This window comes from Pygoscelis adeliae, unplaced genomic scaffold (genome assembly GCF_000699105.1).
Source record: "Pygoscelis adeliae isolate BGI_AS28 unplaced genomic scaffold, ASM69910v1 Scaffold15, whole genome shotgun sequence".
Classification (NCBI taxonomy): Eukaryota; Metazoa; Chordata; class Aves; order Sphenisciformes; family Spheniscidae; genus Pygoscelis; species Pygoscelis adeliae.
This window is the reverse complement of record NW_008824988.1, coordinates 1,989,379-2,006,746: the sequence shown is the minus strand read 5'-3', so window position 1 is coordinate 2,006,746 and position 17,368 is coordinate 1,989,379. Positions and strand designations below refer to the sequence as shown.

Genomic DNA, 17,368 nt, shown 5'->3' with positions numbered 1-17,368 from the left:
GAAGTTACAGACCTCCAGGTTATTAGTCACTTCTTAAAAAAAAAAAAAAATGTTTTAGGAGCAAAGGGCAAGAGTCAGAAAATGGTGATGAAATAGCACAAGTCAACCTGTGTAAAGAAAACCCGGCATGTCTCACTAAGTGTGTAGGGGTGTGGTCTTACCGGCTCCCCAGATGTGCAGTGAAGGAGAGAGGAGAGGTGGCTTCTTAGCGCTGCTCTGGTCCCGTCCTCTGCACTTGGGACCCTGGGAAGCAACAAATAGAGCTTTTTATTGCCTTATTTTTCAACAGTATCAAAATGAGCTTTAGCAGGAGGTAGGGAGTGTTGCTGCCGCTCTTCACGTTGTGGGCTAGCCATCGTACTGCCTTGGATGTGTAAATAGCGAGCTTTTCCTTCACGCTGACCGAACCTGGGAGATGTCGGCAGCCAAGGTGGATTTCGTAGCCTTACGAGGGTGCTAAAACTGTGTTAAAGCAGAAAATGCCTCACAGCTGTTGCGGCAGTGAACACTGCAGCAGCCGTGCAGGCTGCGTGACCGATATGCATTGCGGTCGCTCGCCTCTCGCCGCACACGGGTGTTGGGAAGTGCCTGTGGAAAAGGAGGAGCTGCGAGAGTCCCCGCAGGGACTTGGTATCCGGGTGGAAAGTGGGAAGCCTGACAAGGATTTGGTGAGAACCGGCGGCTGCATTACATCCGCTCTGTTGTCCCCTTACATCATTCTGTTCCTCTGTACTGGTAATGATTTATGAGTTTTCCACCTACAAATTTTGTTAGCTCGTAATCTAGCTGCCTGCTGCCTTCCTGGGGAGTGGAGACAGCCGCTGGCTGTGTGCTGACATGTTTCCTCTCCAGCAGAAGTGCAAGGGCAGCTCTTCCTCCATGCTGCTCGAGTTCGGTAATTTGCTTCTAACGTAACTCCTTGGCTTGTTGCTGAAAGAAGAGGAAAACCCTCTTTAGGTTTTCATTCTAAGCCTGGAACTGTAACAGTGAGAGGATGAAAACGCATAGTAACATCGCTGGATGAAAAAGACCCAATAAAACCTCTTAATGTCCTGGATATTCCACTTCTTGGGGGAAAAAAGATTGACCTTGATATACGGGTTGGGATTTTTCCTTCATAGAAATTCTCCCCATCTATGCTTTTATTTTATTTGACTTTGTGATGAGTGCTCCTGTCTTACATGATGTCTGAGCAAGGGAAGGGGATGGAAATAATTCCTGCCAAGCATCTGTTCCCGTGAAAGCTGGTGGTGCTGTGTTGGTGGTGCTCTGGCAGCTCTCTCCAGCACCCTGTCAATCAAATGCCATGGGCGTCAGTCCCTGCAGCAGCAGCAGCATCCCGTGGAGCAGTGCCATTGGAGCCCGCCGGTGGGCTGCCCAAAGGGTCACCGCCTGCCCCCATGGGCTCCCTCATTGTTGTTACAGTGCCCTGTGTACATAGAGCCATTTTATCTTGGCAGGGAGTTTTATTAAACAGTTGTTCTTTTTTTGATGTTGTCTGGCATTGATTTCCTTCTCTCCCTAACTAGGGCAGTGAAGTTTCACTGCTGTGAAGCAACTGTTCTTGAATTTATCGTGAGCATGTTAACGTTTGAAAAATCTCAGATGATTCTGAGATTTCAGTTAAAAGAGGTGTAAAATGGTGCTTAGAAAAATAGTATTGGTTTGGATAAAGGTTTTCAGTATTTTTGTTTTTTTCCAGTTTAAGCAATATGTTTCCAAGAACAAACGTTTCCAGTATTTTAGCTTGGTAGAAACTTCAGCCTTATCAAGGCTTTCAATAATTTAGGAGTTAATCATCATAAGAATTTCCCTATGGTACAGATAAAAGACTGCATTTTTCTAACTTGTTAAGCAAGTTCAAGCTTGCTGAAGCTCTGAAGTAACTTTTACTTCATCTGTTGCTGGTTTTATAAATTAATTTTATTAATTCTGGTTTTATTAATTCTGTTACAGTTTTTATTAGTTGTGTGAGAAGGATTGATCGATTATAGAAACTGCTATATATATATATGTGTCTAGATGTCTACAACTGTAGATGTCCCTCAGTTTTATTTTAACTGTTTAGGGTCTTCAGCATGTAAATGAGAAGCAACTGTAGAGAAGGCTGAACTTGTGGGCTTCAAGCAGTTTCAGGAGAATGTACAAACTCAACAACTTACGTGTTTTTTAAGTATGACTCTGTTTTGTAGAAGCCTGTTAACAGGAGTGGGAGTGGAATTTGGGAAACTGTTTTAAGTCATGCATTTTTTTATTTATCTGAAGAATTTTGTAGATGCAAGTTAGTTATCAGCAGGCTTAGACATTTTGAGGTTTTTATGGAAAATGAGCTTGTTCTGGAGTGTGGTGCCTGGTTCTGTACTGCTGTCTGACATCTCCCGCTTGAGTCAGCCCAGCTTCTGACTTACCTGCTTATAAAATAAAAAGTGTTTGGGCATGGAGTTTGAACACATGAGTATTCTACGAGAGGTTTTCTGGATCCTAAAAGGAGAATCAAGAGTAAAGCATCTGTTGCTGAGCATCTCCCATCTTCTGCAGAAGAGTGGAGTCTGTGAAAGGACTGTGCTAAAGACCTATCATTTCCACATCTCTTTCTCTTTTTCCTGCTGGCAATTCGTACGAATCCTGGAGGATGTTGGGCTGCAAGATACAAGTTTGACTGGTGGTTTGGGTTTTCTTTTTAAGGCTATTTCCTTCCTACCCATACCCATCCTAAAGATCTTTACTCCTCTGAAAATGGTTATGACTTCTCTAGATGGCATTTCAAAATTTGCCTTTGGCTTTGAACTACTCAGATCCTGTACCTTTCAAAATGGAGAATATATGTAACAGTTCAAGGTCTTTTATGATTTCAAGGCTTTATAGCTACATGACACCTGGGAGGCAGGCTGCACTGCGATGCAATCAAATGTACTGTGCAAGTTTATATGCTGCCACCCTGAATTTACAACCTTCAGCCATCACTTCTGTGGTGGTGGTGGTGTGTTCTTGATTAAAAAAAAAAAAAAGTTTTTGCATTGCATTCACTTTTGTAAATTTTAAACTATCATCCAGGCACCTGTTGTGGTGGCAACAGCACTTTAAAATCTCATTTGCAGTACCTGGTGTCATTTGTAGTATAGATAAATCCTGGGCTGTTGTATAGATCACTGGGTTGGTTTTGCTCAGGCTTGTGCTGCAGTTTCTTGATGAAAGTGCCTGTGCTCTCCCTGGGCCAGGGCTTGAGGGAGTGCCTTAGAAAGCCTGACCCTCACTCGAGCAGATTAGAGCACAGTGCATTTAAAGCTAAATATAGCAAAAGGCAGATCCTGTGTTCCTAGTAATTAACTATTCAAGAGTCTCTTCTGTTGCCACAAGTGGTGAGTCTTACTTTAACTGTTTTTTTTAATCTTGTTCCCAGCTGCCTTAAAGGGCATATTTTATATTCATAGGGAACAGTTTTAAAATCCAATAGTCAAGCTTCAGGTGCGTGCAACTCTTCTCGCAGTTTAAAAAGACACTGCATCAAAGGAAAGGAGAAGTCTAGTGCTAGAAAATTAGCATGTGCATTTATATCTTTTATAGCAACTGGGAAACCATACCAGTATGTTTGGGTTGAAGGTCAGGTGTCATTCATTTCATTGCCCCCAAGGAATTAATTAAGGAAGTGGGCAGTGTCGATCCCAGTTTGATGGCATGTTTGTGCTCTGAAGGAGCTGTGACAAGAGGATTAATTTACACCTGCTGCATGGCTTGCTTGACACTTTATTTCCAAACCTTATGGGCTCCTCCTGCAATCTGTTGAAATGAACGCTTTTAGACTCAGAACAAGGCGTAAGGTATCGGGGCCAAGCATAAAAACAATCAAAGATACCTGGGCGAATATTATATGTTATGGATCAATCTCTTACAAATAACTGAAGGGCACAAAGACAAAGCAGATAAATGTGTCAAATCTAGCCAGTCACTGGCTAGATGCTGGGCTGTTGCTTATCCCTGTTGACTGCTAGATTATCTGCCTAATTAACTTGTAAAGCACCTCCAGTTCCTCTGCCACTGAGACAGCTAAGTGGGGAAAGAGACTTTTGAGCTCTGTTGTGAAGGGAGGCTTGCATCCTACAGCACTTTAAAAGATCCCGTGGTATCATGGTTTGCCATTTTTAACTCTTTGCAGATGGGCAAATCGTTTTTCCAGAAGGCTATTTAGTGTTGCAGTTGTTTTGAAATGCTCCTTGGTCTGTTAAAACCGTAGCTTTAAATCTCAGTGATGAATGTGAACCTCTCAGTTTAACTGCTTGTTGTGTCTTTGTAGTTTTTGTGACTTGCAGGAAGCAAAACCAGTCTTGACTCTGAACTTTACTGGCTATTTCCAGTACATGTGGGCAGTTTTTCACTGCAGATAAATGGTAGACCTAGACTGGAAAGCAGTGGTTTGCCAAGTTAAACATTTGAAATGCTGCAGAAGTGGCCAGCTAGTGATGCAGCAGCTAGAAGAGGTAGTCTGGTGAATGGGAACATACTGTATAGCTGGAGCATTGTTAATAGCGTTGTTAAATGAATTTTCAGGGGTAGAGAGAGCATTACTTGGATAGTAGCATGTGATTGATGGCACCTTTCTAGCTACAGAGCTTGAGTTTCTCTTTGCTCATGGTAGGAAGAAGTGTTGGCAAATGTATGTACTTCTAAACTAGACCTGCAGTCCACAATGAAAAAATACAAATAATAGAAATTTTTGTAAAACTAAACTTATTAGAAGAACATTTCCAAAGGACAAAGCTTCTTGCATGGTAAGGCTTAATTCTGGACGAGCAAATCATACGTAACAATGACCTAATGACCTGGAGGATATGAAATAGGTGGCCCGTAAGTCCCAGCGCTGGCACTTGTTGGCAGGACAGGGGGATGACCCATGATGATTGCCACGAGCTGCAAAGCTTCCTTGTATTCACTGCTGTTTGTATTCAGCTGTTGGTTTAGCTGCTCATTGTGCAAGCCGCGTCTCGTGTGATTAAACTAATTATATCTAAAGCTGAAAAATAGTTTTGTTTTCTTTAGATAAAATGGCATTAATATATGATCACTTCCCAAATTTTTTAATGTTGCATGTTGAGATTTGCCGTTAAGGTCTGAAGTAATATAAGCCCAATATTTTTCTTCTGTTTTTGTTACTATATGATGTGCCATATAGGTCCTTAACTAGGTATTTATACACAAAATTGATGGGGGGGGGAGCTGGTTATCTTTTATTATTTTTACAACACATACAGGTTTTTAGGAGCTAAGAGTTCCTAAGATATAGTGATGCTTGGAAGAAACATTTGGGAGGAATTTGATTGTTAAAACATTGTCTTTGTAGTTAGACTGCAGTCATTTCTTCAGAAGGATGGCGTGTAGCCCTGGGAGTCCGATTGCCCAGTGGACGTGCCGGAGGGCAAGACCTGTGTGGCACGGAGCCCCGCCGGGATCGTTCCTGGTCCTGTGTCCTAGCGGCTTCTGTGCCCCCGAGCATCCCCATCTGCTGTGTGGGCAGCGCTGCTGTACCCCTGCCCCGGCAGTAAGGGCAGAGGCTCCATCACCTTCCTGCTTGGGTTTTGAACCTTCACTTTTTTTATAGGGATGCTAAGAGCCAGGTTTTGAGAGAAGCACATCTCATCAGAGTTATTCTTGGATCATGGTGCTCTTCGTCTTTAAGATACTGTGAATTATTCTTTGAGTAGACGTCAAGAACTTTCTTTTACCTTTCACATGTTAGGATTTTACTACACTGACTGTTTATTTTGCCTTTAGGTTAAGCTCTTGTCTGTAAATGCCATAGTAAAAATATATTTTTCTCTTTTTTTTTCCTCCAGAAATTTTATGAATAAGAATCAGAAGCCGGTGCTAACAGGCCAGCGGTTCAAAACTAGGAAGAGGGGTACGTTACATTACTTTTTTACCTTTATTTTCCTCTTTGTTAAAATGACTAGAAACAGGGCAGGTGGAATAAGTGAAAGTTCAATAGGATTAAGGTTTTTCTCCCCTTCTCTTCAGCCATGTTAAGAGTGCAGATGTTATTTTTAACTAAACTCTACAAATTTTATTATTTTCTCTATATATCTTAGGACTTCCTGTAAAATTTGGGTTTATTAGCGATTAAGTCTTGTAGAAGCCTCAGTTAAAAAATTAGATTCTAACTGAGTTTACGGTGTATTTACATATGAGGAAGAAGATTTATTAGATGTTTGTTTCAGGTGTTTCTTTAAATGTGCCTTTCAACTAAGAAAGCAAAATACAAGCTTTTGTTTAAAGGTTGCATAAAGAAAATCTGGCTTTTTTTGTTTTGATTTTTGTTTTTTTCTTTGATTCAAATCAATGCCATCTCTATAAATGAACCTTTCACATCTGAAGAGGAATTCTCTCACCTTCCTTCTCCATGAGATGGTCAGATCATTTTGTTGGCCCTGCTTTCTGTAACAAGAGGTCAAAGCTCCTTTTTCACAAATACTTATTTTTGCTGTGTTAGTGTAGTTTGGTTTTATTGTTAAAATAAAATAATTACCATTTTACTCATTGTGATACTGATTTTCTGTAAACATGACCAACACTCTCTTTCCTTATGTACAATATTGCACCAATTTTTAAGGAAAGCTAAGTGGTGCTAATTATACTGATCATCCAAGTATTCTGTACAGCGAGTGTCATCCTAACATGCTTGCTCATACTATACTCAGAGTTCATTTGTCATGGTTTAGGTGTCTGAGATGAATGCCCAACACTTTGAGGCAGAGAGCAAAAATATATCTAATAAATGATTTATTTTTTTCACAAAAAAAATGTCTGGTTTGTGAAAAGAAGGCTTAGATTTTTTGCTGTTGCAATAGCAGTTTGTTATAGCACACACAGGTGGGGTTCCTGTCTGTCATGTAACAGACTTTTTTCATCTTGACTTTCCTGTTTCTGATCAAAAGCTAGCACCTGGTCTTAACGTCTTGTGACAGAAAATGTAGATAAGAGCATTTTCTCAGTGTGGATGAGAGAAATAAAAAGAGTTTGTAACCTTTCTCAGAAAATTACAAATTCTATCACGAGTCTGAAGAGCTGAGTGAGTGTCTTAAGATCTAGGATGATCACGAAGCTTGGATGACAATTGCAAAATAGTTTGTTTTCAGTCATGTTAAAAAGCAGTGCCAGCTTTCTCTCATCTTTCCTCCCTTGTACACATCATTTTCTCAGTTAGTTTGACCTGTGTGGTCTCTTAAATGGAAAATGTCCTTTCTATGATGCACATGCAACATTCTTAGGTATAACTAATTAAAAAATGAAACTTATATTGTTTGCAAATAAATGTCACAATGCTCCAGTAATTAGTGGGATTAACTTTCTATCAGCATGGTGCAGTAGCTGTACACTGCATTAACTAGCAACAGCATAGATGTAGCTAGAGGAGTGGAATTAACAGTCCCCAAAGAAATACCTGTCAGATCAACCAGTAAAAGCAATCAGATATGCATACTGCTGGATTGATCCAATGTATTATTCAGTCTAGGTCAGTCAATTATGGTACACATGTTATTTGCTAAAATCGTCTTAGAAAACATTCTCTCTCATAAAGGCTTTCTTTTCGGTCCCTGGTTTGCAATGTATTTGGCATAACGGGTCCTAATACAGATGTGGTCTCTGACTCCTATTTAATACAAGTAATAATTAGAATAAATAAAGAGCTTTTATTTGTATTTCTGTGCCTATCTCTTGAATTTCTGTTACAGTGATTGGAAGTGGCAATAGATACTCATTGACTACATGGAAGAAGGAGTAGACTTGGGAGGCAGTCTGGAAGATTGGGGGGGGGGTGTTTTTTTTGAGGGATTGCTTAAATGGGATTGGGGATATTAAATGGCTTTAATGTAGAAATCTTAACATGCAAACACATCTTTATGTGCTTAAAGCATAAAATCTCTTCTTCAAATATGGTGGGATCCCGGTTGCCTTAATATTTGAGGACCCTGCTTAGAAAATTGTAGATACCTGTTTTCTTTCTGGAGGCAGAGGGCTTGAGGAAGAGAAATGGCTTCCTAGCATGTTTATTCCTTTCTGTTTGTATATACTTTTTCTTTTTGTATCATAGCAGTGTCACGGACTGTTACGTCTTGGACATAAGAAGATATGATTAGGTTTTTTTCTCCTGACTTTCAGTGTATCAGGGAGTTGTGAAACTTCACCCAGGTAGGAGAGAGTGCAGTGGCTGTGGTTGAACATGGCATTTCAGTCGTTGGAGACTAGTCTGTTGTGTGTAACAGGCAGGCAGTGGGGTCTGAAACGCACAAATGCTGGGGGGAGTGAGCTTGTTGAGAGAACTACCAGTTTTTACTGGTTGATTTGTGTCTCTCAATACTCTTTCCTCTTCTGCAGCTCCCAGGAGCACTGCCATCTGAGGAGACAGGGAGGTGTAACATGGCAGTCAGGCATCTAATAAAAATAATTGTCCATATGAACTCTATCACTGCCACTGATCTCTGAATGCAAACAATTTTTGAGCTTTCAGAGAGCAAAAAAGGAAGAAGACGATATTTTTCTTTAAAGTTTGAAAGTGTGCTTAGTGTCTAAAACATTTTTAAGAGGACTATGAAGGAGGAGCTTGTAAATTCCACTCCTTCCAGTTCTATTAGTTGACCTAATAAAAGGTGTAAACCTTGCTTCCAGCATATATACTGGCAGGCATTAAAATCACTTTAAGAAGATTTGAAGGAAGAAAAATGATGTTGTAAAGGGAGGAACCTTCCGACAGAAGGAGGCCTCTCACAGTTCCCTATCAAGGTTTTAGCAATCTGGGCAAAGAAAATAGTTTGGTTAGTTCTTAGTATAATCTCTGTACCTGTTGAACACTGCTTTTTTGGTGAGGGTCAGCAGTAGTTGGCATCTGGCCGGGATTTGTGCTTATGGTGCATATACGTGGGATGTGGATTGTATTGACTGCACTGTACTTGCATGCATGCAAATTGATGTCTTTGTGTCTTCTGAAATGGAAGAGGAGGAAATGGGAGTAGCAAAAATGCCAGTAGGAAATAAGGAAAATTTATGTATCCAGACAGTTGACAAATACCTATGGGACAAAAAGCTTCCTGCAGCATTAACAGGAACAAACAGTGCGTATTGTTTAAAGTAAGCTGACAGGCAATACCTGAGACCCAAGTTTGTTCCCATGGTATAGATAACATAAAGTTAATATCTGCTAAAAAAACTGGTACAAAAAGGTAAATGGCACCATAAAAAGAAGCTAAGCTAAACAACGCATATTACTTTCAGAATGAAAATTGTCTAGTAAAAAGTCAATATTAACACTTTTACGTTAACATGAAGTCAGAAGGGGGACCAAAATGGCATCTCATTTTTCTACAGAAATATAGTTGCGGGCCTTCTGTTTAATAGTTAATACTAATTCTTAAGGAGGGAGGTATAAGTGTACTTTGTGATTTCCTTAGAAGCAAAAGAAAGGAAATAAGGATCCGGGAACATGATGAAAATGAAAAGCTGTGTATAGCAGGGCTGCACTGGATATTGTATGCATCACATCTGCAAGCTACACCTGCCTCCGCTAGCCCGTGATTGAAACTGTGCTTGTTTAGTAATTATGTACTTGACAGCTCAACATACTGTTACCACTTCTTGATGATGGCTTCTTACCCTGTTGTCCTACATCAGCATATTCCTCTTCAGTACATTAGCTTGGTAGGAAAATGTTTCAATAAAATTAGAAATCATTTTTCATGCAATGAGTTTACCTCCTCTTCCTGTGTAAATTTTTAGATTGTGATAGACAAGAAAATAGTAGGGTACTCCAGATGAGAGGAGGACTTCTGGGGCAGGAGAAGAATCTCTTTAAAATAGCTAAGAAATATTAATCATGGTGTTTGTGTTTGTACTGAGCGCTGTGTACCCATGATACCAAGAATATAACACCTTTCAGTTTAGACATGAACATCTTAAATTTTTAGACAAAATACAGTTGAGAAAGTAAAATAGGATTTTTTTTTTTTAACTCATCTCTTAAGACAGAACTCTTATTTTACTGGTCATCAAGCATTTTTTTTGCCCTGCAAATAATACATACTTATTTGGTAACCCGAAAGAAAATAATTATACTCAGATATTTGTTTATGGGTGGATGTGGGTTTCTTGTGCGCAAATAAAACTGCCTGAAGTACACATACTGAAGTACTTACACTTCAGTAAAAGGCTTGCTTGTTTGTGGGTTGGTTGGTTTGTTGCTTGTGTTGGGTTGTTTTAGTACTTCAAGTTAGAAGAGAGTTGCAACTGAGTATGTGGTAACTGGTCTGATAGCTTAGATGGGATTCCAGCAGTATGCTTCTCTGTAGGCATTTCTCCATGGTTCTTCCGTTTCCCCACTTGACCCTCTCTGGTTTGTCCACCATGGGCATGCCCTGAAGATACGAGAGATGGTTACTCCAATGGCAGACTCCAGATCTTCATCACAGCTGAAAGTTGAGGTAACACAACTGAGAGCCTGAATATCTCCAAGGTCTGGGGTGAAGTCAAAGCATGGGAAGAAGTTGCTTGCTGTTCAGGGAAGGGGCATATTGATTAGTTTATTGGACGATGAGACTGTGGTAAGGGAGAAGCTAGGTTGACACTATGATTGTGTGCATTGCTTCAGGACGAGCTGGGGTTGGGAACAGGTGGTTGCATGAGCGATGCACACAATCATAGTGTCATATGTATATGGGTATCCATGGAGTTGAGTAATCCTCAGCTTTGGTCTGCAGAGGTCAGCTTCGGGGGATGGGGCAGCACCCCACTTGGAGATAGGTAATAGAGTCAACAAGCCACTAAAAGCTAGGCAGAGGATTTCTGGAAAATAAGGTGATGCCTCATTTTTCCAGTGCAGCTGAGCACTTGACAGACAGCCCTGGAGCTGCTGTTGGCTGTGTGCTGCCAGGCTCCTTGGAAGGATGGGTTGACTTAGACCCCTGAGCTTCCTGGTGGCCTGGGACACTGAGTGGGAGGGACTGCTTATGTTTTCCAGGTACAATTGTTATGGGGGAAGGGAATGCATTGAAAGAGAGGGAGAATGTGCAAGTGATGCACTGAAGATGGTAGAATGAGCACACCCCAGGTACAGGCAGGGAACAAGAAGAGAGAGAAACGTTTATGTATTAGAAATAATAAAGCTGATAAAAGTAGGCATTGTGTGTAAAATACTTACTTCATTGCCGTAAGGCTAATGTGGCTGGAGGAAAGAGATTAGGGGAAGAAAGGCTACTGGAAACCAAGGTCTTTTGGTTAATATTTGGGATAAAAAGCTGCACTATGAGTCACAGAGAAAGGAAACCTGCAGCCAGAGGATGTGTGATGTCTAGAACCTCTTCTCCCAAAAAGCCTGCAAGGGTTGCTGCTGGCACGTTTCAGACTGCACATGTTTAGACAGGAGTTTTACCAATCCTCATTCATCTTAGTAACTAAAATCCCTGGATTTATCTTCTGGATATGATATGTGCAGGTTTTTTAAAGAACTTGTAACAACATTTGTGTCAGCAGGTGATAACAAGCTAGTTTTGGTTTTTGAGTGCCACAGAACAGCTCGCAGTTGTGTTTCTGAAGTTCAGAGTTATTTTGACGGTAACAAACATTTCGTATGTGCCCTTGAGAAAGTCAGGACATGCTTTGCTAAAAAGCTTCAAGTGTCTGTGGTAAACTGTTAAAACCTGCAAGAAAAAGCGGTAGGAGGTATGGGTAAATCTAGCTTTATCTGGAGGTTGCAGTTACATCTGTTGTGGCTAATGGCCTTGACATAGGGATGTTGTCTGGGGGTCAGACTGTACCTTAATTGAGTTCAACCAGGGACAACTGTAGAAAATGCGATGTGAGCGCTGCATTTCTGTGTTCCTAACACTGCTTAGGTCTGTGAATATGAAAGATAAACTGTTGGTTATGCCATGTGGCAGGATCCTAAATATTTACGCAAAAAGTATTTTTATGAATACCTTGATCTCCTCTTTTCCTGAAGACTTGTCTTTTTGAAAACATTTTAGATATGCAACCATAGTTATTTAAAGAAAAATATCAAGAAATGAAAAATGGAGTGTTCCTACAGTGAGATTATTTACACATAACTGACATACCCTTTATTCTGTTACCAGATTTAGCAATGCACAATGATAAGCACATTTGATAATATCTTCAACAAGAGAAGCAAGAGTATGAAATTTGAAAACAATTTCAATAGTTGCTTTTCCTCCCTTTTATTTATTTATTCCTATATGTTTGTATGTGTCTTGGTATTTTGAGGGGATGAGGGGCAGAGGGAAGCAAGGGTAAACACTGCAAAATTTCCAGAGGCAATAAAAGCCAATCAAACAAACTTTTGGTGCATTAACCAGAACGGGAAGAATATGTTTAGGTGCCATGGTCATTTCAATTGCTGGCTGATAGGGGATTTTAAACAGAAAGTTTCAAACTGACTTTCTCTCCTTCTCCTTCATCTCTGTTCCAGATGAAAAGGAGAAATTTGAACCCACAGTCTTCAGGGATACGATTGTCCAAGGCCTCAATGAAGCTGGGAGTGATCTGGAGGCTATAGCCAAGTTTCTGGATGCAACTGGCTCACGGCTTGATTATCGCCGCTATGCTGACACACTCTTCGATATTTTGGTAGCTGGCAGCATGCTAGGTAAACTGCAGTGGACCTGATGCAGAGTTTTGAGGATCAGCCTTGCTTCTTTTAAGATGCTGTCTTGTCTAACAAAGTGGAAACTATAAACTGTATTATGATGTCACTTATCTAGATACTTCTTGTATCTCGTATCATAGAATTGTTTATTGTTTGTAGTGCAGTAATACCTAGGGACTTGATTGTGTGAGGCATTCTGCAAATACCACACAAAACGGATACTGCTCTGAGAAGCCTTCAGTCTCAGCTGAAACAGCATATAAATGCAACAGCAAAGATGATGAGAGACGCTAACTAGGGGAAACAGAGGAATTTATTAGGCTGAAAAGGTGTAATATAGCACTCCAGGTTATTAGCTGCTGCAAAGCTTGCTTTGTAGACGTTGCAACAAAGGCTAACTAAGAGGAGAAGTGAAGGATAATGAGGAGTGCTTAGTGGATGTTCATGGGGCATTTCTCCCAGGTATGACTGGCAGCATGGGTGAAAACGCCTTTCACCTTCCTCTGTATTTTGAAAAAGTTGGCTCTTTTTACTGGTCATGTTGGTTTGATTCCTGCTTCCTGCTCTTTGGTATGTAAGAAGAAAAGATGTTTTTGTAAGACTTGAGGTAACAGGAAACAAAAGCCAGTGGAAATATCTAGGTAAAAAGCTCTCAACAAAATAAGCTAGGAGAAAACTTTTGCAGCAGTGTTTTGAATGTTTACATTGGCCTGGTAAGCATTAGAGGGGTTAGGGAGATGTTCCAAGTCCTCAAATTATTAACAGAGTGCTAATACTTTTCTCTTTGGAAAGGATTTATATTATTGCGGTGTTTAAAGTAGCAGTTACGCACAAGGGTTATGCTCCAACCCATACTTATTGGATCACACTCAGTCCTCTCAAAAACAGCTAAGATTCCTTAGTGTGACCTGAATCTCTCAGTCTTGTGAGGCCTGTGTGATCTAAGGTGCATCATATTGGCCTGCTGTCCCTTCTGTCAGGTGCCACCACAGCCTCGCAAAGTTCTGTCTCTCTCTGTTCCCCCCACTCCCCTGCTAGCTCTTACCCTTGCCTTTTTGCCTCAGTGATACTAACATAAGACTTATGAGACCCATTAAATCTTGTACTTATAGAACATTCTCTAAAGTGAGACATTGTTTCTTGCCTTTTTTTTTTTTTTGCGCTTTCTTAGCTCCTGGAGGCACACGCATAGATGACAATGACAAGACCAAGATGACCAACCACTGTGTATTTTTTGCAGATGAAGATCATGATGCCATCCGAAATTATGCTCAGGTCAGTAAAGGCATGGTTGATTACTGTTTTCCATTTATGTATCAAAAGGGATTACAGTGGAACATCTGCAGACTGTCTAGGCTGCAATAGGCTAGTTACAGGGCAATTGAAAATCCAGTTAACCAGTAATCTTCCCTAACCTATGAATTTTAGGTAAGAAAATAGGATGACTAAAATAATCTGATCGCAGCTGGCAATGCTTTCTTTTACAGAAGGCAGTCTTACTTATTTCAGTCTGCTGTTGGTTCAGTATATTTTTAGACACCATCCTTATTATTTTTGTTGACCTTTTCTGTATGCAGCCTGAAAGATTTGTATGAACATATTTTTAGAAACACATGAAGTATATGAATGACAAAAAATATAAAGCCCACGCCTCCAACCATTAGTTGTATAACTAGTTAGGAATTGGGCATATATTCCAAGAGCTTTCATTTCTCCTACATATGTGATATATAATTTCTTTTTGCAGGAATAAGGCTTGCACAAATAGGCCTATGTGAAATTAACACAAATAAGCAGTGAAGCTTAAAACATTATTGAAGAGAAGCTAATGTTGCGTAACTCCTTAATGGAAGATAACAATTATATGAGAAAATACAGTAAGAATTCTATTGAAAGTTCAAAGCCACCATGCAATTTTGGATACAAGTAGGATTGCATAAAAATGCAATACCATTGAAACTCCCATATGTCAAAAGTCTATTGTTAATTGAGTAACATATTTATCTTTTTAAATAACTAGTTATTATTGGGATTCTGGAGACAGTAATTGAAAGCATAAAAGCCACTGTCCCTGCTAAGGTGTTGAGGGTGGTAAGTTGCTGAAAAGGTGCATGGTTGATTTAAAGGGTGCTGGGATCAGAATCTGCATCGGTAACAAATGTTTGCTAAATAGCAGAAAGCTCCTTTAAAACCACATCTTCGATAATCTGAAGAAGTGAAATATACTTATTTCTGGAAAGGGAGTCAAGATATCTTGTGTATGAGCTTTATCATCTCTTAAAAACAGGCTATTCTACTTCAGGAAAACCTCTGTTATTGGTAAAAGGTTATTAAACAGGCTATTCTACTTAAAAACAGGCTATTCTACTTCAGGAAAACCTCTGTTATTGGTAAAAGCATTGATTCTGTCTTCTGGAATTTTAATATTTTAATGGTTTGATAATAATGGCAGTACCATTTCTCCAAGGAGAAATTTAACTTTAATATAAAAGGTTGCATGTTGGAAAATAGAAAGGAGGGCTTCGGTATTTCAAGCAGTGGAATTTTCAATGTATTCTCTGCATTTCAAACCAAAAGCCACAAAAATAAGTCAACAGTTTGGAGTTAAATCGTGAGGAGACGTATCCTTTTATAGACCTCGCAGTTTTTTTCATGCATAATGGGAAATAGAGCTCTTATTGTATTATGAAAAAGTGGAGCTAGGCTAAAATAGTGTATGGAGCTTCCTTATCTTCTAGGTAATTTCTTACTCTGACTCCCAAATGAACCAGTAATGTGGCTATTTTTTGTGGTTTTAGTCATGCAAACAATTCAAAGAGTGAAAAGTCTTCAAGAAAAAAAGACTAAAGCTAGAGTTGATATTTTAGCAGATTATTTGCTTATGAAGTGTACTTCTGTCATTTACAGGGACTTCCTTAAAAATATATAAAATTTTGTTTGGAAATATGAACAAGATGCTAGATTACATTTTTGTCTTACACCTTATTTTATGCCTTATTTTATTAGAATTGTCTGTCTCTCTGCCTTTCAGCATGGCCACAACTTGATTTTCACTTGTTCTGAGCCAAAATACTACCATTTAGGATGTTTGGATGTATTTTACGTTCTCTGAAAAGTGAATTGAAACTTTCTAAACTTAATTTCCCCCCACCCCCACCCCATCCAGCCTGACAATAATGTCATTTGTTCCCCATATAAACCTTTTTACCTGTGACAGTGAGTCATATGTTTTGTGCTCTTTGTACAGTACTGAAAGCAGGGTTTTGTTTATTTAATTTCTTATCTCTCCCTTCTTCCATCTGAATGCACCCTGCGCCTGTGCTGCTTCTGCTTTCATAATCTGTGGTCGCATGATGGGAAGCAAATGGTGAAAACTGGAGAACAAGTGTTTCCAAAAACATACTTGTAAAAGCTTTGTCAAATGTTCTTCTTCTTTTCCCTGGCAGTAGTGCGTTTTGTTGTAAGCATTCGTGTTAGTGGATTTGACAAAGATCCTGCATCTACTGAAGATGCCCAGCAGTGCTACCTGACTGTCTCACTCCATCGGTTTACACCTGCCAGCTTCCCCAGAGAGCTGCATTACCAGGGGAAGGGTGCAGAGTTAACCTCCTTCTCCTCCTCCTTTCCCCTGCTTTTGATCTATGGATAGGGTGAAAAGTAGAGTAGGAATCAAATTGAGAAATACAAAAAAGACAACCCTCAAACTGTAGTAAATTCTGATTCAAACATTGCTCTATGAGGCAAGAATTGCAAAACTTGTATTTTTCCACTTGTGAACAAACTAATAGAGAAGGATGTTTCATGGTCTGCCATGAGACAGACAACGCAACAGTTGTCTGCAGAAATATCATTCTGCTGGCTGATTATTTCCTGGAAACAATGTCTAAAGGAAAACTGAGCAGTGGAATATTAGAGTGTAAGAAGCCAGCAGTGCTTCCTACTTTTTCTTTCCTGCTGTGAAAATAATAAAAAAATATTGTCTTATCATGGATTAGTCAAAGATATCCTTTATTGATTCAGTAGTGGCAGTCTTGTTTCCCTTTGCCTTTTTTGTAAAGAAGGATGGCTGCAATTGTTACATTTTTTTTTTTAAGTTAATCTGTGTTTATCTTTAGGTCTTCAATAAACTTATCAGGAGATACAAATACCTGGAGAAAGCATTTGAAGATGAAATCAAAAAGGTAATGTTGGTGGCAGTCTCCTCTTGAGCGTTAATATTTTTACTCTATGTCTAATATAATTGTATATGTACAAATGCGGTGCTCTTATGTATTTTATTTAGCTCTACTGGAAAAGAGGATGGAATCTACAGGTGGCAGCTTTCGTCTGAAAATTTAGCTCTGTGGGAATACTCCTGGCAGCACTTGATGTAGAGTAATTCTGAATTAATGCTTCACTTGGTTGCTTGGACCAAACTCACTTTCTTATCCCAGGCTTTTCTGTGCAGAACTTCGGTATGCTTTGGAGTATAGTTCTTAATGAGAGGTGGTGTTACTATCCTGCTAATACAACAGCTCTCTGTGGTTTTTTCCCATAGAATAGATGCAAATCTGCTGTGCAGAATGTCACTTGATGTATGAGTATTTGTTGTGGCTTAACCCCAGCCAGCAACTAAGCACCACACAGCCGCTCGCTCACTGCCCCCCAGTGGGATGGGGGAGAGAATCAGAGGAGTAAAAGTGAGAAAACTCGTGGGTTGAGATAAAGACAGTTTAACAGGTAAAG

General features: G+C 39.7%; 1 protein-coding gene across 1 annotated transcript in view; it reads left to right on the top strand.

The window, feature by feature from the left end:
* The first annotated feature begins 5,827 nt into the window (after window positions 1–5,827).
* Window positions 5,828–17,368, top strand: part of BZW2 (basic leucine zipper and W2 domains 2) — a 37,564-nt gene continuing 26,023 nt past the window's right edge. The window contains exons 1-4 of the mRNA XM_009326089.1: window positions 5,828–5,893; window positions 12,467–12,643; window positions 13,815–13,918; window positions 16,759–16,824. Coding sequence (XP_009324364.1) covers window positions 5,836–5,893; window positions 12,467–12,643; window positions 13,815–13,918; window positions 16,759–16,824 — 405 coding nt within the window. The 5' untranslated portion in view covers window positions 5,828–5,835. The remainder of the gene's footprint in view (window positions 5,894–12,466; window positions 12,644–13,814; window positions 13,919–16,758; window positions 16,825–17,368) is intronic.